General features: G+C 42.0%; 1 protein-coding gene across 4 annotated transcripts in view; it reads right to left on the reverse strand.

Annotated features, from left to right (window-relative positions):
• CPSF6 (cleavage and polyadenylation specific factor 6) overlaps positions 1-21,837 on the reverse strand; it is a 37,158-nt gene extending 15,321 nt beyond the window's left edge. The window contains exons 1-6 of one of the 4 annotated variants that reach the window (XM_081084207.1): positions 21,709-21,837; positions 8,376-8,585; positions 5,377-5,480; positions 1,513-1,658; positions 431-604; positions 191-301 (exon numbers count right to left, since the gene is read on the reverse strand). In XM_081084207.1, coding sequence (XP_080940333.1) covers positions 191-301; positions 431-604; positions 1,513-1,658; positions 5,377-5,480; positions 8,376-8,585; positions 21,709-21,768 — 805 coding nt within the window. In that variant the 5' untranslated portion in view covers positions 21,769-21,837. The remainder of the gene's footprint in view (positions 1-190; positions 302-430; positions 605-1,512; positions 1,659-5,376; positions 5,481-8,375; positions 8,586-21,708) is intronic. The other 3 variants (XM_081084206.1, XM_081084209.1, XM_081084208.1) reach the window with 3 other exon arrangements.
• Between the last annotated feature and the right edge of the window lie 619 nt (positions 21,838-22,456).

Below are 22,456 nucleotides of genomic sequence, written 5' to 3' on the forward strand. Positions count from 1 at the left end.
ATAGTTTCCATCTTTCAGCATACACACATTTCTTACAGTGAAATCACCCACCTTATATTCTACTCTGATGCCAAGCTAGAAAGTGAAATAAGGAAAAATTGTCTTGAAAGAATTTTTTAAGAGGTAAGAAAATAAGACGGATGTAAATATTCTATATATAAGTCAAGCAAGTTTGGAGAAAAATAAAGACCTTTTAGGCCAAAAATGGGTATTTCCTCTATGCTGTGCCCCATATGCCATGGAATCCTAGTTTCCAGGAACAAAGGCCGAGTTCCTTTAACAAGATGCTTGATCAAATTTCCTGGATTCCAAAAATAGCATAACAAGGAGAGTAAGTCACATCAATAATGCATTACTTGAAAAGAGAGAAAAGGAAAAGAGGTATTAGATAGACACATTTTATCCATGGTAATTTTAAGAAAAAATTTACCTGGAAAAGGTGGGGGTGGCCCTCCTGGTCCTGCTGGCCCAGGAAATCTGTCCCCACCGGGAACAGCCCCTGGAAAACGGCCCCGTCCTCTACCACCTTGTGGAAATGCTGCACGTGAACTGCCTCCTGGAGGACCAGCTTTACCTTCCCCAGACATTTGTCCTGATTGTGTAGCTGCAAATATCCAAATACTCATAAATAGCATTTATTAAAATAGTTCTCTGAAATGTAACCATTATTATTAGAAACAACCACATTTCAAAGATCATTTATACTATACACTAACTTGCAGATGCCTTGGGTCTTTCCAAACTACTTGAGAAGTATTGATTAGGAAAACATTCACATTTATTTGCGTTCTTTTGAAGTCTCAAAATATCCAGGCACATATGTATTTCCAATGAATAAGTATGAGTTACTTTCAAAATACAGCACTCTCTGCAGCAGCCAAGACCAAATTCTCCAACAGAAATCCAAATTTCACTAAGCATAAATCATTTAAATTTTGTAACATATTCTTGTTAATTAAGCCTTAAGTGCTAAAACATTAAAAAAATACCAACCACTTGAATTTCTGTTTAATACATGATCATCCATCTTATCTCTTTAAGTGATAGCATTCATAAGTGGGCAATGGCAAATCTTCTCTATAGTCACTTTACCAAGTGGTGAAAGGTCTTGGTGCCAAGCAGAAATCAACGAATATTTTCTGGTTATCAGTGGTTTCTCCACCACCATAACACACATCCACATAAGTTTCCTTCAATCTAAGGATTAGAATGTAGTTTCTTCCTTTCTCTAGGATGGGAATGACAGGACAAGAATGGCAGGGCTACAGAACTTGCACACTGTTGAATAATAATGGGTTTGTGACACCTAGAGAAAAATGGGAGTAGGTTTCCAGCATACAGGATCACAGTCATAACCAGTAATTAAATCAAATGCAAAGCATGGACTTCCTAAAATGGATTCTCCAACAAACTAAATATTAAGGTGACTTTTCTAGTATAATATCTAATAAATGCTAGCAAAATTGATTAAAATACACATCTTTTAATAAAAGCCTCAGAGGAATTGCTTACTTTTCCTGGACTGCATTTCAAATTGACTCAGGAACTGTTTATTGCATGGAGTTACAACAGGATTCTGACCATGAAGTTCTCTTTTAGGCAACAGATCCATTAACTTTTTTGAGGATGCTTCAGATCCAACACCAACAAGGGCAAACCTAAAAGATGTTTAAGGGGATGGGAATAGAAAGTGAGTAGAGATTAATAATGTTACTATTATTAAAAAGAAAATAGCCTGAATTCAATTTTATCTAAGAAAACAAAATACTTAAATTAAAACTATATAAGTTCATACTTTCATCTTTAACTTTTTAAATAACATATACAATTCACTCATTTAGCGTACAGTTCAGTGATTTTTAGTACATGCCCAGTTTTTCAACCATCACCACAATCAGTTTTAAAACATTTCACCACACCAACATAAAGCCTCATTCCCATTTCCTTTCATCCCCCAACCCTAAGCAACCACTAATCCACTTTGACTTTAGGGATTTGCCTATTTTGGACATTTCATATAAATGGAACCATACAATATGTAGTCCTTTGTGACTGGCTTCCTTCACTTAGCATGCTTTCAAGGTTTATGCATAATATAAGTATGTTTCTGTACTTAATTTCTTTTTATGGCTGAATAATATTCCATTATATGAATACTACACATTTTAAAAATCCATTCATTGATGGACATTTGAGTTGTTTCCAATTTTTGGTTATTATGAATAATGCCAGTACGAAAAGATGTTCAACATAATTAACTATCAGGGAAATGTAAATCAAAACTACAATAAGATACCATTTCACACCCACTAGGATAGCTTCTTTTTTTAAAATATAGTTTTATTGATTTCAGAAAGGAGAGGGAAAGAGAGATAGAAACATCAATGATGAGAGAGAATCATTGATTGGCAGCCTCCTGTACGCCCCACACCGGATCAAGCCCCGCAACTCAGGTATGTGCCCTGATTGAGATCGAACCATGACCTTCTGGTTCATAGGTTGACGCTCAACCACTGAGCCATACCAGCTGGGCCCCACTAGACTACCTTTAATAAAAAAGACAAGTCTTGGTGAGGATGAGAAACTGAAACCTTCATACACTGCTGATGGTAATGTAATATGGCACAGCCACTTTGACAATCAGGCAGTTTCACAAAAAATTAAATACAGAGTTAACAAATAAAAGGCTAATATGCAAATAGACCGAACAGCAGAACAAACCAAACAACCTAACAACCAGTCGCTATGGCATGCGCTGACCACCCGGGGCACGCGGGGAACATAGCGGATGTCAGCCCAGTGGGATGGTGAAGCAGGTGAGCAGGGATGCCAGACCAAGGCAGGGCGCTCGTCGCTGTCATCGGGGCGAGCCTCTGGTGGTTACTGAAAATTCTTTGCTCCCAGACACCCTGGTCCTGCCTGGTGCTTGCACCCACTGCTGGCACCAGAACCGCGCTTACACCCGCTGCCAGTGCCCGGTGCCAGTTCCGATCACTCAGTGCTGTCAGCAGGTGCAAGCGGTGGCTGCTGGCCCCTATCGCCCCTGAGGGCTTCTCTACCTCCCCCTGCTCCTGAGGGGCGATTGGAGCAGCAGCCGCCGCTAGCACCCACTGACAGTGCCAGCCTTGCTTGCACCCACTGCTGGCGCTGACCCCAATCGCTCTGCGCGTCAGCGGGTGTGAGTGGGGCTGTCGGCGGGTGTGAGTGGGGCCGGCGCTGTCAGTGTGTGGGAGTGCGGGAGCGGGGCTGCTGGCAGACACGGGACCGGGGTCCGCAGTGGGAGGGGCTGGGCCGAGACCTGCCCCTGTGTCCAACACAGCCTCGCAGCCCACAGTTCCTTTCAAGGTGCATGAATTCATGCACTGGGCCCCTGGTATATGTATATGTTGAAGAATTGAAAATCTATGTTCACACAAAGCTGGCACATGAATATTCATAGGGGCATTATTCACAATTAGCAAAAGCAGAAACAACCCCAATGTCCATCAAGTAAATAAAGAGGGTACATCCATATAATGAAATACATGGCCACGAAAATAATTAAGTACAGATACATGCTACACCATGGATGAACCTTGAAAGCCTGTGCTATGTGAAAGAAGTCAGTCACATGGGGCCACTTATTTTATGATTCCATTTATATGGAATGTTCAGAATAAGCCAATCCATAAAGATAGATTGCTAATGGGTATGAGATTTCTTTTTGGGGTGATGAAATGTTCTGGAATAAAACGGTGGTAATAGTTGAACAACTTTGCAAATATACTAAAAAAAACACTGAAGATTTTAAAAGTGAATTTTTTGTATGTGAATTACACAGCAGTTAAAAAAAATACATTTAAAACAAAAAAAGATTAACAGTTTTGCACAGCTATAGGATATTTTAAATTATCAGGACTCTCAGGAGCTTGGAACCCTTTTCTCCCTAATGTTCAAAATGGTTGTTAACTAGAACCCCTATTCCAGTTTTTTGTTGTTGTTGTCAAAAATTCTGCTGTTGTGAGTCAAGATTAAATTTAGCAACAATTTAATGAATTCATTAATTTAACATGTATTTATTGAGCAATACACCAACTCCTACATGCCAGGCACCATACTATGGCTAAGGATACAATAGTTGACCAAAACAAAATCTCTGCTTGCATGAATCTTATAATGTGGTGGGAGACAGGGTAATAAACAAGTAAAAATACAATAGTAACAGAAAAAATAAAGACAGGAAAGAGTGATGGAAAGAGAGGGTGCTATTTTGCACCAAGATGGTTGGGAAGAGAACTCTTTTAAAAGAGAGTTCTGAAGGAAATGAGATCCATATGAACATTGCAGGAAAAAGTAAACCAGAAGAGGAATCACATGTATAAGGTCCTACGTAGGAATGTATTTGAGGAACAACAAACAGACTACTATGGCTGAAACAGCATAAGGAAGCAAAGAATGGTTAAGAGAGAATGTCAGAGAGGTTGTGGGAAAACAGATCAGATAGCATTTGTAGGCCATAGTAAAGATTCTGGCTTTCACTGGAGATAAAAGCTATTAGAAGATTCTGAGTAGACTAATATTGGTGCCACTTTTTTCCAACTTCTATGTGTATACACTTTAGGAGATTAGGGTGAAAGCAGGAACACCTAATAGGCGGCTACTGCAAAAGTTCAGAAGGTAGTTTTATATAAAATGATTCCTACTGTAATATAGGTATAATAGGCAAAAACTGGAAACAACCGAAATAACCAAAAATAACAATGGTAAAATAAATTAAAGGTATGGAAAGAATTAGACATTAGAAGAGAATATGTACTTATTGATAATGCTTTTTTTACTCCTTGTATCAAACACGTTATAAAACACATGAATTGTAATCTAGGTTTTTTTTTGCAATAAAAACATGAAGTGCTATGACGAAACCTGAAACTATACTCACTAAAATGTTAAGAGTGATAATCTATGGATGGTTAGATTATGGCTTTCTTTAAATTTTGAATATGTGTTGTATAATGTTCCTATCTCGTGTGTATAATTTAACAGTTTAAAAAAATAAAGCAAAACATCCAAGTTACACTTACTCTCCTGTTGCCCATCTTCCCGACTCTTTAATCCCAGGGATAATAACATTTCTTGAAACTGTCATCTCAATAATAATTTCAACCATTGATGGAGAAAACTCAGGAAAATTAAAGAATAGACACAATCTGTTCACACTTACAGCTCCACTAGTTTTAGTGAGCTATATCACAGGACAAATGGAGTACAAATCTTTGCCCAAGAACCTCCTGCCAATGTGGATAACACAGCATCCTACACATGTGAATAGAAAGCATTAACTTGAAGAAAATTTTAACACCAAAAATACTAACTTATATTAGGGGAAAAACATCTTACCCCTTTGATTGGCCATTTGCCCGGTTTTCAAAAAACTTTATCTCCAAAATATCATTTACTCCCAAAGAATGCACTGCTTCAGTTAAGTCTTCATCTGTTGTCCACTGCAAGACATTTCCCCCTCGTTAACCATTAGAGCATATCCAAGATTTTTACTGCTTCATTTTTTTAAGGGTAAACTCACAATAAAGAAAATTAATGCTCAGTTCAAATCTAAGTGCAGTTGCTGCAAATTAGTCTTCAATTTTTAAATAGCATAAAAGTACCTGAGGGCAAAATGCATTCCTTGATAATTTTCAGAAATTAGAAGATACGTATCTTTAGAGATAGGATAGTGGGTTTTTTTTTTTTTTTTATCTTAAAAAGTTTCTGGTCTCTTCCAACATTAAATTGCAAAGATTTAATATTTTAAATAAAACTAGTATCACTTGTCACTTCCTCTCCTTAAAGGCAACCATTTGGGTAAATAAATTCCGTTTAAAAATATAGCCCTAACTGGTTTGGCTCAGTGGATAGAGCATCGGCCTGCAGACTGAAAGGTCCCAGGTTCGATTCCGGTCAAGGGCATGTACCTTGGTTGCGGGCACATCCCCAGTAGGAGGTGTGCAAGAGGCAGCTGATCGATGTTTCTCTCTCATCAATGTTTCTAACTCTCTATCCCTCTCCCTTTCTCTCTGTAAAAAGTCAATAAAATATATTTTATTTTATTATATATATATGTATGTATATGATAAAAAGAAAAAAATAACATGTACTGAGTACCTACCATGTACTTTATATCAAATATTTAACTCTTAAACAGTCTTATAAGTCCTATTATTATTCCCATCTCACATACGATGAAAGAGAAGTTAACAAGCTTGCCTAATATCACAAAACTAACAAATGGAGGAGTCCAGATTCAAAGCTGTAATTATCAACCACTCTCCATTACTGTACTGTTACTGTCTCCAATATTATAAAACTTCTCAGATTGGGTGGCAGAAGATCAATCAATTTGTGTGTGTTTTAATATAAATATTTTAAAAGAAAATGCTATTAAGGAAGTTGAAGAGTGATAAGTATTTTTTTTAAATTAAATTTATTGGGGTGATATTGGTTAATAAAATTATACAAATTTCAAGTGTACAATTCTGTAATACATCATCTGTGTATTGCCATGATTTTCAACCTTTTTCATCTCATAAACTACCAGAATTCGATAGCATACCAAAATATATGCTTTTTTGCCGATCTGACCAAAAAAGGGTATTTTTTTGTTCATTCACACCAGATGGCTATTGTTGTGTTGGCTGTTGTCATTTTTTTCCTTTGACAATCTAGGGGAAAAGAGGTCAGTGCACCTGACTAAATAATCGGGTACTGTATGTTTCAATATTCTTGTTGAAAATTTCTGGTATATTGTATTATGTATTCACCACCCAAAGTCAAGTCTTCTTCTGGGGAGTGACAAGTTTTGATTTCTAGACAATTTTTTAAACTTTTCAGTATGTATAATACACATTTCAAAGTAGAGATAAAAATTCTATAGACTTGCTCTAGTGCAGAGATGGCGAACCTTTTGAGCTAAGCATGTCAGCATTTTGAAAAACCCTAACTTAACTCTGGTGCCGTGTCACATATAGAAATTTTTTGATATTTGCAACCATAGTAAAACAAAGACTTATATTTTTGATATTTATTTTATATATTTAAATGCCATTTAACAAAGAAAAATCAACCAAAAAAATGAGTTCGCGTGTCACCTCTGACACGCGTGTCATAGGATCGCCATCACTGCTCTAGTGAGTATTTAATGCTAATAAAATTATAAATAGCTACATTAAACATCCAGTTAATGAAACTCTGAACCACTAATTTTAAAGTTCCATAAATGCAAATTAAGACAGAATGTACAGATAGCAGTATTTCCATAAATAAGATTAAAACGTTAAGAGCAGCCCTGGCCGATTTGGCTCAGTGGATAGAGCATCGGCCTGCAGACCGAAGGATCCTGGGTTAAATTCCGGTCAAGGGCATGTACCTTGATTGTAGGGCTCTCCCTGGCTGGGGCCTGGTCAGGGCTCATACAGGAGGCAACCGATCGATGTGTTTCTCTCACATCAATATTTCTCTCTGTCTTTCCCTCTTTCTCTAAAAAATAAAAGAAAAAAATCAATGGAAAAATATCCCTGGGTGAGGATTAAAAAAAATTGTAATAAAATAAAATAAATTGTACTTCTGTATACTAGCAACCAGCAATTAGAAATTAAACATTTAAAAAAAATTTAAGATCAGAATTTAGCATGTTCTCCCTTCTGTGAGTATTCCAGCATCTTCCCCTTCTCTCTCTCTTCTTTCCCCACGCGCTACTAAACTCTACAGGACCTAAACTCTAAGAGACCCTCCCCAAGATTTGCAACCAGAAGAGCAAAGGGCAGCAGCAGCTCGTCCAGGAGTAGCTCCCTGAACACGTCCCCAAAGCCCCTTTTCTCTGACTTCTCAATGTTTTGACAGCCCAGCCTAGGTTCTCTCCTGTTGCTTCTTCTATCCTAAGCCCCTCCTTGATTCACTGTCCCCAGCTTTAATAAATGTACTCAAAATAAGAAGAGAGCAGAAATTAAAACTCTGAAAGTTTGTAACAGAAATTAGATAATGAAAACTTTAAAACCAGGAGTCATACTGTGTTTCTTTCTCTCTTACAGTTCTGAATCCTAGTTTGAGACCTTATGTAGACATTTTTCCTTTGTAAAATTGAGATAGCCGACATTTAGGAATAGGTAAAAATAACTGATTTGAAGACAAAATAATTGAACTATATTTAATTGGGATGTCTACCAAAATAAGCTGAATGACTACCAAATTAAAAACTGGAAGATCTGAAATTTGTTTTAAAGTTACTATTATTGCCCTCCTAATTGTATAAGCAAGCACATAGAAAAAATCAATTTAATAACTTCAAAGTTAACTGCTAGAATAGCTCAAAATCAATTACCAATTCATATGGTAAGTTTACTTACCCATGTTAGATTTCCAATATATAATGCAATTCTCTTTCCCGTATATGTATAGACAACATTTGGTGCTGCTCCTTTACCCACATCATCACCAACAGTTGGTGGGAGAGTATCCATGTAATCGCGGTCTTCGGGGGCATCTCCATTATTTGCGGATGGAGAGATGACATCATCATACAAATCTATCTGATCATGCCCACCATATTCAGCTTCCTGGATACAAAAATAATGTTTTTAAGTCATACAATAGTCAGACTACTACACTAAAGAGATTTGAATATAAATTCATTCAACTATTAATTTAAAAAAACACACAATTTAATTCAACTGTTTTTAAAGTCTTGTAGAAGATTAAAAAAAAGGCCAAAAACTTTATGCCACACGTTTGTTTTTTAATTTACTGGTTATAGAAATGTTGATTTCCACTTATTTATACATTCATTGATTGCTCCTAGTACGTGTCCTGACTGGGGATTGAACACACAACCTTGGACAGTGAACTAAAGCTACCCAACGAGGGCCAAACTTGTATTCTTAAACAGTACCTACAAAGTAAATGTCTATACGGTGAAAGCTATTTTTCCACTATTTATTATAACATGGAAAATAATGTTCCTCTGGGAAAAGAATGACATGGACTCATAATAAAGTACTAATGTAAAACTTTCCTTAGAAGTAAAATACTCTTAAAGTGAAAGTAATAATACATGAATTAATACAAATAGATGAGCTTTTTTTTAAAAAAAATTGACACACATAAAAAAGACAGAAAAAAAGAAAAAATCGACACAAAAATATCACAAATATCAGAGCCATTACAAATATTTAACTGAAGAAAAACACAACTATTATTTTTTTTAAATATATTTTATTGATTTTTTACAGAGAGGAAGGGAGAGAGATAGAGAGGTAGAAACATCGATGAGAGAGATACATCGATCAGCTGCCTCCTGCACACTTCCCACTGGGGATGTGCCCGCAACCAAGGTACATGCCCTTGACCGGAATCGAACCTGGGACCCTTGAGTCCGCAGACCGACGCTCTACCCACTGAGCCAAACCGGTTAGGGCACAACTATTATTTTTGATGGTATTCAAGATCTTTTTTCCTAGCCCTGCGAAATCTTTTAGTTTTGGGGGAAAAGTTTAGTGAGCTAAGCCATAGGGAAGGAATGATGAAATGTGGGCATGTAAATAATTCTGAAAGTTATAACAAATGAACAAGGGAAAGATAAACAATACATAAAACACAAATAAAGCTATACAAATTACTGTCTAGCAATAGTTTTATTATTCTCAGTCAACAAAGAGTTAATGCTTACCTGACTTAGATTATCTAGTCAATTAGCAAGAGAAAACGGACCTTGGAAAGCTGTGTCACTAATAGAATTAAAGCAATGCTAGTGGATGCCACTTACATGCCTAAATAAGCAAGGAAGAGGGGGAAAAAAAGAAACATATATAAAGAAGAGAAAAACAAAAAGGGGGGGTTCAATTTTAAATAAGTCCCCCGCATCCCCAATTAAGTGCAGCTATTGGCAGAACACTCAACACCATTTAAAACTGCCTTTGGTTCCCTAGCTGGTTTGGCTCAGTGGATCGAGTGTCAGCCTGCAGACTGAAGGGTCCCAGGTTCGATTCCGGTCAAGGGCACATGCCAGGATCCCCAGTAGGGGACGTGCAACAGGCAGCCAATCAATGATTCTCTCTCATCAATGATGTTTCTCTCTCTCTCCCTCTCCCTTCCTCTCTGAAATTAAAAAAAACATATTTAAAAAATAAAATAAAATTGCCTTTGGTAACCATCATTGGGCCACAGGCTTAACTAACCTGTATCAGAGGAAAACCTATTTCCATCTTTCTGCCTTTCCACCAAGTACCTAAAATCAATGTGAACTATTTTATTCTTATGATGTAGAATGCTGTAAAAGTAGGTTTATAGGTGTTGTATGAAAAAATACAGTAATTAATCAATACCATAAAACCTTTCACGAACTCACAACTGTAAACCTATTTTTGCCACACCTCGTACCTGTGACAATAAAGAGAGGCAATCAATTACAAAACAACAAATGCAGACATAATAACTCATATCCTCTCCCATTAATACAATTTATTAAGGATGAACTGTTATACAAATGGCACATTAAGAGGAGCAAAGTTTAGGGACTATTACATGGATAGAGAATAACCTAAAGAGCATTCGTAAAATGATTGTAAACAGATTAACAAAGTATTGTTATTATAGGCCCCATAGGAACATAGCTATTACTTTGTTGTTCAGAGGAAGCTAGAGCAAAATTTTAAAGAGAAAAAGAAAACCTAGACAGGGAAATACCATTTAGACACATGGCCAAAGGGACCTGAAATTTGTCAAGTCGTCTTCAGGTAATCTTCTGCATGATAAAGTTAACCAATTTACCAATTCTATAACAGAATCTTTACATAACAATTTTGTTATGAGGCAGAATGTAAGAATAAGGGGCCCAAAATCTTAAGGTAGGTCAACGAACAAAGCCATCTTTAGCAATAGGCAGAAACTAAGACAAGTTACAGAATAATGCCATAAATTTGTTGGTACAGCAACGTCAAAATAATCTTTCAGAACTGAGCTTTTGTTAAAATACATGTTCAAACTGCAACAACAGAAAAAAGGAGGGTGAATTCTGTAATGAAGTTTCAGTGTAGCTGAAGCTTCAGGTGACATAGTTGCAGCAGTGGTTCCATACACCTGAGATACTAAAAAGCTTCCCACAAGAGGTTGCGGGCACTGTAAACTCTTTTGCAATCCAGTTCTGCACCTCAAATATAATCCTATCTAATAAAAGAGAAATATGGTAATTAGCCATACCTCTGCTACCCTTCCCATTGGCTAATCAGGGCGATATGCAAATTAACTGCCAGCCAAGATGGCAGCTGGCAGCCAGGCAGCTTGAAGCAAACATGAGGCTTGCTTGCTTCAGTGACGGAGGACTCCCAACGTTCCCCGCCTGCCGCTGCCGGCCTCTGAGCTTGCAGTTTGAAACAATGTTACAAATATAGAAGCTAAACAAAACCCCAGAAACCTGCTTTCAGCCAGCTGGGATCTCAGAGCTGGAGTTGAAACAGTGTTTCGGTTCTAGAACCCAAACAAACCAGATACCTGCTTTCAGCAGCTGAGGCCTCAGAGCTGGAGCCAAGCGTCAGAGCTAAAGCTGACCCAGAATAAAAAAAAAAAAAGAAAAAAAGGAGTGGTTGGGAGCTTCAGTCACCCACCAGCCTGAAAACAGTCCTCAGCCGCAAACCCAGGCTGGCCAGGCACCCAAGTAGGACCCCCACCCTGATCCAGGACACCCTTCAGGGCAAACCAGCCGGCCCCCACCCGTGCACCAGGCCTCTAGCCTATATAGTAAAAGGGTAATATGCCTCCCAGCACCGGGATCAGTGGAGCCACGAGGCCTCCCGGCACCGGGATCAGCGTGACAGGGGGCAGCGCCCAAACCCCCTGATCACCCTGCGGCTCTGTGTATAACAGGGGGCGGGGCCACAACCTCCCTATCCGCCCTGCTCTGTTAGTGACAGGGGAAAGCACCCCAACCCCCTGATCGCCATGCGGCTCTGTGTTAACAGGGTGTGGCGCCCCAACCGCCCCCCCCCCCCACGGGCCCTGCTCTGTGTGTGACGGGGTAGAGCCATAACCTCCCAATCAGCCCTGCCCTGAGTGTGACAGTGGCGGTGCCCCAACCCCCTGATCGGCCCTGCTCTGTGGGTGATAGAGGGCGGAGCCGCAACCCACCCACCCCCACGGGCCCTGCTCTGTGTGTGACGGGGTAGAGCCATAACCTCCCCATCGGCCCTGCCCTGAGTGTGACAGGGTGCGGTGCCCCAACCCCCTGATCCGCCCTGCTCTGTGTGACAGGAGGCGGTGCCCCAACTCCCCTATCGGCCCTACTCTGTGAGTGACAGGGGGGAGCTCCTCAAACCCATGATTGGCCCTGCTCTGTGAGTGACAGGGTACGGAGCCCCAACCCCCCTGATGGGCCCTGCTGTGCGTGACAGGGGGGAGCTCCCCAACCCCCTGATGGGCCCTGCTGTGTGCGTGACAGCGGGGAGCTCCTCAACACCCTGATCGGCCTGCTCTGTGCGTGACAGGGTACGGAGCCAAACCCCACTGATGGGCCCTGCTCTGTGAGTGACAGGGGGCAGCACCCCAACCCAGATTGGCCCTGCTCTGTGCATGACGGGGGTGGCGCCACAACCTCCCCATCGACCCTGCCTTGAGTGTGACAGGGGGCGGTACCCCAACCCCCCGATCTGCCCTGCTCTGTACATGACAGGTGGCGGCACCTAGGGACTGGGCCTGCCCTCTGCCACCCGGGGGGAAGGCCTAAGCCAGCAGGTCTTATCTCCCGAGGGGTCCCAGACTGCGAGAGGGCACAGGCCGGGCTGAGGGACCCCCTCTGGCCAAGTGCACAAATTTTTGTGCACCGGGCCTCTAGTAATAATAATAACAACATTAGTATTATTATTATACAAAGGGAGTTGTGTTTCCTCAGCAGAGACTATAATCACAATATAAGGCCTGAGAGAGAATAAGTTTATACTTTCACCAAACATGTTAACACATTACTTGATTTTTCATTGGTTGTAAATCCAGGAAAATGTTAACATAAACAAACAATTCCTTACAAGCATAATTGCAGCTACACTAACCTGGTGAATCACAACCACTTACTATTTTTGTCCTTCCATGAATTCCTACGTTGACACCAACCAATTTTCCATATTGATATGACTTCCAGTATTTTAGGACCTGCCACTTTGGATGGACTGCTTCCAATTGGTTGAAGTATGATGCTAATTGAGACCACGGTCCTGGGGTTCGATTTCCACATGGACTAGTTAACTTTGCTCTATTTCAAGGCCACAGACTGACCCTCTAGCCCCAAAGGTACACATTTGGATATAGTGAAAAAATACTAATGCATCTAAATACATTTGTCGCTCTTACCAAAATTCAGCTCAAAGCGCATACTCGTTTGTAGTATTAGTAATCTTCCTTTTCAGCTTAAGTATCACACATTAAAAGAAATATATAGAACATATCCTACTTTTTAAAATATATTTCTTTATTGATTTCAGAGAGGAAGGAAGAGGGAGAGAGAGATAGAAACATCAATGATAAGAGAGAATTGATTGGCTGCCTCCTGCACTCCACCTACTGGGGATCGAGCCTGCAACCCGGGGATGTGCCCTTGGCCAGAATCGAACCCGGGACCCTTCAGTCCACAGGCCGACGCTCTATCCAATGAGCCAAACCGGCTAGGGCACATATGCTACTTTTTGTTCCCACTTTAAAAAGAGGGGAGAAAAAAAAAAACAAACCAAGATGGCGGCACAGGTAAACACCAGAAATTGCTGCCTCTCACAACCACTTCAAAAATATAACTAAAAGACAAAACAGATATCATCCAGAACCACAGGAAGGCTGGCTGAGTGGAAACTCTACAACTAGAAGGAAAGAGAAAAGCACATTGAGACTCAGAGGAGGTGCAGAAGTGAAGTGCAGAGGTACGGAGGTGCACGTGGAAAGGGCTAGCAACTGAGGACACGGTTGTCTTTTTCAATTGGGAGGGAGTCTCAAGCTCCCGACTGCTTTGAACTCCAGTTCCGGGCGAATCTCTGGGGACCCAGACTCATACGGGGAGAAACTGGACTATCTGGCAACGGTCGGAACTTGAGGGAGGCTTTCTCTCAAAGGTGCTTGCAGCGATTACCAGGACACTGAGAAGCAGGGCCTCTTAGGGTAGGACTGAGAGAAGCCATAGCTGCTTGCTCCGCCCTGTTGATCCCCTGAGACCCTGCCCCACCCAAGCTGTGCCCAGAGGCTTTTGCATATGAAAGGCCTGGCCCTTTGCAATCTGATAATTGCCTAATAAACTGCAGCTGGGTCAGAGAGACCCAGAACATCCAAAAGAAGGCCCATGGCCCCACAGCAGCTTGCACTGCTTCACAGCTGGGCCTCATCTGGGCACCTCCAAACCCCAAACAAAGAAGAGGAATCTGCAGATCTCTCCATAGCTCCTGCTGGATAGCCTCAGGCAGAGGCTAAATTAGCACCTCCTTAGAGATCCAAGAGCCAGTGTACCCAGTGGTCAGAGGGACCATCCAGATTACAACTCCTCAGATCCATAAGGGACACACTCAGGGGGCAAACTCAGTGAGCACCAAAGCCATGCTGAAGCAAGTCTTGCCCCAGAAGGGTGTCTTCAGCACAGACTTTCTCCCACTGCAGACACAGCTGATTCTCACAGCCAATTGGCCTGGAGGTCAATTCCTCCCAGTGATACCTACAACAATCAAGGCTTAACTATAACAAGACTGTTTTCAAAGCCCACAAGGGGGTGCACCAAAAGTATCCACCTCAGGTAATTGGGGAGGCTGAGCCACTGGGCCCTATAGAACACCTACCACACAAAGCCACTCTATCAACACAGGGAAGCATAAAATTGCAGAGACAAAGAAACAGGTCACAAATGACAGAAATAGTGGAAAGCAAACTACTGGACATAGAGTTCAAAACCACACTTTTAAGGTTTTCCAAGAATTTTCTAGAAACCGCCGATAAATTTAGTGAGACCCTCAAGAAATCTAGTGAGACCCTTGAGGTTATGAAAAAGGACCAACTAGAAATTAAGCATACACTGACTGAAATAAAGGATACTATACAGAGTTCCAACAGCAGACTAGAGGATCGCAAGAATCAAGTCAAAGATCTGAAATACGAAGAAGCAAAAAACACCCAACCGGAAAAACAGAAAGAAAAAAGAATCCAAAAATATGAAGATAGTGTAAGGAGCCTCTGGGACAACTTCAAACGTACCAACATCCGAATTATAGGGGGGCCAGAAGATGAGAGCAAGATATTGAAAACCTATTTGAAGAAATAATGACAGAAAACTTTCCCTACCTGGTGAAAGAAATAGACTTACAAGTCCAGGAAGCGCAGAGAACCCCAAACAAAAGGAAGCCAAAGAAGACCACACCAAGACACATCATAATTAAAATGCCAAGAGCAAAAGACAAAGAGAGAATCTTAAAAGCAAGAGAAAAAGTCACTTACCTACAAGGAAGTACCCATAGGACTGTCAGCTGATTTTACAACAGAACTATGCAGGCCAGAAGGGAGTGGCAAGAAATTTTCAAAGTGATGAATACCAAGAACCTACAACCAAGATTACTTTACCCAGCAAAGCTATTATTCAGAATTGAAGGTCAGATAAAGAGCTTCACTGATAAGAAAAAGCTAAAGGAGTTCATCATCACCAAACCAGTATTATATGAAATGCTGAAAGGTATCCTTTAAGAAGAGGAAGAAGAAAAAGGTAAAGATACAAATTATGAACAACAAATACACATTATCAACAAGTGAATCTAAGAATCAAGTGAATAAATAATCTGATGTACAGAATAAACTGGTGAATATAATAGAATCGGGTATAGAAAGGGAGTGGACTGACTATTCTGGGGGGGGAAGGGTGTGGGGGCTGCGGGAAGAGACTGTACAAAAATCGTACACCTATGGATGAGGACAGTGGGGGGGGGGGGGGTAAGGGTAGGGGGGTGGGGTGGGAACCGGGTGGAGGGGAGTTATGGGGGGAAAAAAGAGGAACAACTGTAATAATCTGAACAATAAAGATTTAATTTAAAAAAAGAAAAATCATTTAGTAAAGCCATACAATTTAGTGTGATATATAAGATATAACATAGAATGTTTCTAATAAATTTTTCATAAACCTTGTCCTCAAAAAAAAAAGGGGGGGGGGACAAGCATATCCTGAAATTATGCAAAATGTTTATCATACATTAAAGAAAGTTCTGAAAGTCTATTTGAACAAAAAATGCCTTCTACTTTGTCAAAGAGAAATAGTCAACAATGTCAGGTGCTACTATGCAAAATCTTTTCAATCATCTTTAGGAAATTTTAGTAACATTTAAAAACAAGAAAATATCAACATTACCCCCCTGACTGTTTGATACCAAATGCTGCCCAATCTTAACTTTTCATAGTAGCTAATCACCAACAGAGTTGTGCATTATATATAACTTCCCAGAATTAACAGCCCTTAGGATTTATTTTAAAAATGCACTAATTTTTTTTTTCATTCCCTGCATTCTAAATCACTACAATCATTCTAAAGGCTAGGTATCTCCTAGAGATTTTACACTTCAAGATTATGTTCTACATGATATACAAGTAGTTGCTGCCAAGTCAGAGAAAACACTTAAAAATTAACTTAGTAAAGTAACCAAAATTTTATCAGTTCCTTTTTAATGTTTCGTGACCATTTTTCATTAGCACCACCCCCTCCCTCCAAAGTTATTTTTAGAGAGAGTTTCCCTAATCACCTCCCATAAAATCTTAATATCAGATATACTATATATACTGAATACCATTATTTGGATGACATTGTATAGCTGTACTATGTAATTAGTACAGCTATACTCTTCATTCTTCCTGATAGGACCAAGACTGCTGCTTCTGGTCCTAAAATTGTAGTAATATCATTCCTGCATATGATACTACCAGTAACGGCACAGCAAAGGCCATTTGTTTCAAAGCTCCTCTATTTAAAAACAAATAAACAAATAAAAGGAATTTAATAGTCATTTCCACTTACAGAAATATAAGCAGGGAAAATTTATATTTTGCATTTAAAAAATGTATTCTATACCAAGAAAGAAAACTGCTGGAACAAAATCCCATCAGATAAATCCAGTATGTATTTATCTTTTTAGAAAATACATCATATTCTGACCTTGTCTAATTATGTTCTGAGTATATATTAAAACTAGCTCGTAATTCCTGTAAAAAGCTCGACTAATAGTAAGGAAGCCAGCTTGTTACTAAAAACATGCCACATAAACCACAAAGTGGACAATTTATAGGCAGTTGAATGGATCACACTCATAAAAAATAAAATTGAGTGAGAAGAGTTCTAGCTCCCCTAAACATTTCTACCCTAGTTACCCTTATCTTAGAGGGTTTTTTATTACATATAAATTTATCAGAAATAAGGTTTCACTGATATTTGTCTAATAAACTCATTTTCCAAAACTGGCTAGAGTAAATATACATTATGATTAAACTAGAGGCCCAGTGCACGGATCCGTGCACTGGTGGGGTCCCTTGGCATGGCCTGTGGGGATCAGGCTGAAATAGGCTCTCCGACATCCCCCAAGGGGTCCCGGATTGTGAGGGCGCAGGCCAGGCAGAGGGACCCCATGGGCGCACGATCTGGGCTGGGGAGGGACTGCAGGAGGGCTCCAGGGCATGTCCTGCCATCTTGCCCAGTCCCGATCAGCCAGACCCCAGCAGCAAGCTAACCTACTGGTCAGAGCATCTTCCCCCTGGTGGTCAGTGCGCATCATAGCGACTGGTTGAATGGTAAGATACTTAGCATATTAGGCTTTTTTTATTATATAGGATATAAAGTATAATAACTCATGAAATAAAACTGACTTTCAAGTATGTCTAGGTCCATAACTTCTAAATGAATTTTTTTCCTGGCCACTACCTATGCACATTTTCATTTTAAATTTCAGTAGTCAGATCAATAACTTAATTCTACATTAGCTTTTGACCCCAAAAAAGCAAAATACACACTACTTCAATGCATACAGTACCAGCTTTCCTAAAGTTCAGAGTATTGTTGACTTTCCTCTTCCTTACCAACAATAATTCTACAGATGAAGGAGTAGATTCTACAATACACAACCTATCAGTGTTACAATTATGTGTAACACTAGTGCACTATATCTAAACTTTGTATCCCTCCTTGTTGGCATATAACAAAAACTCAGGAAATGTATTTTGAGCAATTGAATTTTTAAAAATTCAATTATTTCAGTCAAAATAGAAGTCTATAATTATTAAATATTAGGTTAGTAACACTATATTTGAGTACAAATCCCAGTTTAAATTCAACTGATACACACTACAGGCTAAAACAAAACCGCTTTCTTCTCAACTCCGAAATCAAGTAATGTAGAGGTTTGGAAGTAGTTCAAATTCTCCTTCCATTGGAGCAACTGTTCTCAATTTGGTTACATCCAAAGACCTTCAACTTAAGTATGCATAGAGAATACCCCAGTCCCTTGTGCTTCTCCCATTCAACTTTATTCTCTATTCTAAAATTCTTCTGATGAAGGGACTCTACTATAGATTCATTAATTTATTCTTACCCTACGTCCAAATTGAAGTTTCTCCTAACAGTTAACATTTCATACTGTGCTTTTCCAAAATACACACATTTAAAAAAAAAAAGTGCTTCATAAAAGTATGACTATTTAAAATGGAAGAAATAGGAAATACATAGACCATGGAGAATTTTAAAGTACACAAATTCAATGAAAACTGCAGCTTCCATTAAAGAACAAAGATTTGTAAATGCTTACAGCAGTTTAAAAGCTAAAATAGTCAAGACTGTTTATACTTAGTAAAACATTTTCCTCAACTACAACAAAATAAATCATAGTTTATTACAGCAACCAATACAAATAATGGCACTAGCTAATAATATAGTGGCAAAGTAAATAAATCAGTAGTGATTTTGTAGTTGCCTCAAATTCTGGTAAAATTTCAGGAAACGAAAGTCAATAATACTAACATTTTAAAAAACAGAATAAATGTTGCAAACCAACTATCCTTTGTGGCTTCGATTTAATCCCATTAATTGATTCAAAAGTATAACTACTTTACTGATAAAATTATACAACTATGTGTGAGATAAAATGCTGTAGGTACAAGTCAAAAGTTACACTTTAAAAATAATACTATCAAATAGCTCCACATCAGGGCCACAAAATTTTAATCTCTTCTTACCTCCTGCTCAGCCAACACTAGTTATAGCAGAGATAAACAAGTATCACTTTATCCTATATGAATTAGAGAAATGTCCATAACCAAATTAAGTCTGCGAATGTCTAAAGTATGTTTCTCAAAGAGATCCTGAAGAAAAGCTCAATTTCTAAAATTGCACACCAATTCTTTACTGGGTGTAGAAAAACAAAGCAAATGTATACTTTTTAAAAAATTTATTTAATTCAGAGGGAGAGGGAAACAGAGAGATAGAAACATCAATGGTGAGAATCACTAATCGGCTGCCTCTTGCACGCCCCCAGCTGGGGATCCAACCCCAAACCCAGGCATGCGCCCTGACAGGGAATCCAAGTGGCGACCTCTTGGTTCATAGATCAATGCTCAACCGCTAAGTCAAACCAGGCGGGACAAATGTATACTCTTGTAAGAAAAGCTAATAAAGGCAGTTTTGAACACTTAATTGTTCCTTACGTGTAGGTATGAGCCGCTTTTGGATTAAATGATAAAAGGGGGGAAAAATTTCTGGAGGTCTTTATCTAATGACCTTAAAAGCATTAGATCAGCCTGTGTAGCACTCAAGATAATAGTCACTGACAACTAAGGCATCATATATTCAAAATATCAGCACAACAAAAAGAACAATTTTAAAACTTAACGTTTGATTACAATGGTTTACATTTAAGCATATTCAGTTTTAACATAGGAAACATTTAAAGCTAACTAAAATTTATTTTCCCTAATATTGAAACCAGGGGCACACAGTCACTCCTGGAAAAAAAAACACACACACACACACACACACACACACAAAAAAAAACCCAGAATGATACGGATTTCTAGCTTTCCCAATTTAAAAAAAACAAAAAACAAAAAACTCTCACATAAGATCCCTAATGGAGGGAGGGGGGAAAAATCAAACACATTAACCAGTAGAATTTTATTAAGTTTCTCATACAGCCTTGGAAAAACATAAAAATAAAGCTTTTAGAGACACTGCAGTGAGGCACAACTTGATTTTTTAAATGTGTTACTCCAGCGTGCTCCCCTCCCTTTGCCCCCCTTCTTCCCTCGCAGGCCTGCCTCTCCTAAATTCTCAGGGAACACCCCCCCGGCAAGACTCGCAACTCAGGGGCAGTGCAGCTCGCCCAGGGCGAAGAGCCCCCTGACCCTGCCTCCAAGGCCCCCTTTCCTCCGACTTCTCAGGGAGGCCAAGCAGCCCAGCCCGCCCCGGCTCCCTCCTGTTGCTGCTTCTACCCTAAACCTTGTTTCACTGTCCCCAGCTCTAATAAAGCACTCCCCAAAACCAATAAAAAACAAAAATGTGTTACTACCTTAGAGGCAGGGGAGACGTGAACCGCAGGCCTACAGCTGAAACGGCACGACTCCCATCACAAACGAGACCTTTTGCAAGGATGCCCGGCACCGGGCATCCTAAATCCGCCGCCAGCTGCAGGCCAGCGTGTACCCCCTTTCTCCAACCCTGCAAAACACAAAGCAGGCCTCTCGGGGGGCATTCCGCACGTTGCTTTGTTTGGAAAAAACGGGTCCTAACAACCCGCTATTTTTAATATCTTCAGGAGTTCAGGGGAACGTTTTTTAACCCCTCCTCTGATCTCTTGGTGAGCTACCATCTTTTTTTGTTCCATCCAACCACCCCGCTTCCAAGTCTTCCTGTTGGCCCGGACCGCGTATCTTTCCCGATATTTTCACCGAAAAGGCCACGAAAGGCCGGGCCGCCAGCCCTCGACCCCCATGGGCGCCGCTAGCGCCCCGACTTTGAACACGACCCACGGGTCCAAAAGTCAGAGGACTTGTTGCAAACGCTCCCACACCGAAGCCGCCGCCGCCAAGCGTGAGGGAAGGGGAAGGCCGGCGCCACGCCGAAACCCGGCGCCAACACGAGGGGAGCCCGGGAAGCCCGGCGCGCGGGATACAAAGGGCGGTGAACGCGGCCTTCCATGAGGCGACCGTCCGCGGCCAGGAGACAAAATGGAGCGAAGAGAGAAATCGGAGCCCGAGCGGCGCGGCCGGGGAGGGGGGCGGCGGGCGGCGCGCGCCTCGCCGGGCTTCCTCCTCGGCCCGCGACAGGGGAGGGGGCGCGGCGGCGGCGGCCCGCTCTTCCCCGCCGCACACACGCGGTGCCCCCGTCCGGGCCTAGCGCGGCGGGAAGCGCCCGCAGGCCGCCGCCAACAATGGGGAGCGAGGCGGCGGCGAGGGAGGAGCCAGGGGCGGCAGCCTTGCGGCCCGCGGCCGCGATCCGGGCCCCGCGGCGGGTCGCACGGCCCCGCGGCCCGCGAAACGACGCGGTAGAACGAGGGGCGAGGGGGGCGCCGCGCCGGGGTCGGGGCACGGCCCACGGCGGCAAAAGCGCACGGTCTGCAGCGGCGCCGGCTCGCAGCCCGCGGCGGGCCCAGGGCCTGTGTCTGGGCCGCAGCGCCGCCCGCGTCGGCGGCGGGGGCCCGGGCCCTCACGTACCTGGTTGAACTCTTCGCCTACATCCGCGTAAATGTCTATGTGGTCCACTCCGTCCGCCATCTTCCCTCGGCCTCGGCCGCCGCCGCCGCCGCCTCCTGCAGGTCCACCCGCAGCGGCAGCAGCAGCCGAACTAGCGGCGGGGGCGGGGCGCGCTGCGTCACTTCCGCGGCGGGCGGGGGGCGGGGCCCGGGCCGCGGGCGGCGGGAGCCAAACGCCGCGTCGCGGAGGCCCGAGGCGGTTTCTTTTGTGTGTGTGTGTGTGTGTGTGTGTGTGTGTGTGTGTGTCTGCGGGGGGCTCGGGGGATGGAGGGAGCCCGGGCTGTTTCCGGAGGCGGCGTGTCCTCGCTGCCCCGCACACGCCGACGTTTTGCGGTACTTGGGCTGCACCATGTTCCTCAACGTGGTTCACAGGCAGGGCTCCTAGAAAGGCGGGAATTGTCCGTCCGCGATTCAGTGCAGAGCGTAGCCCAGGGGTGTTAGCGCCGGGCGCGGGAACAGTGTCCTCCCCTGCTCCCTCGCTCACACCAACAGCGTTTCGTTTGCCATGTCCAGCCTGGGGGGTCCCCAGGGACGGTTGTCATCTTTAATCACTTGCGTGCTGCTGCGGTGATGTGCACTGTGTTTATTTGTGTTCCCAGCCCCAGCTCCTGCCGCCGCGGTCCTTCACCTCCTCTTCCCCCGTGCATTGCCCGCTGTCCTTTTTCCTGGCTAGGTCTGCGGTGGGTTTTTCCTCGGAGGAGGGCGGGTGC

Source organism: Myotis nattereri (assembly GCF_964212035.1).
Source record: "Myotis nattereri genome assembly, chromosome: 2".
Classification (NCBI taxonomy): Eukaryota; Metazoa; Chordata; class Mammalia; order Chiroptera; family Vespertilionidae; genus Myotis; species Myotis nattereri.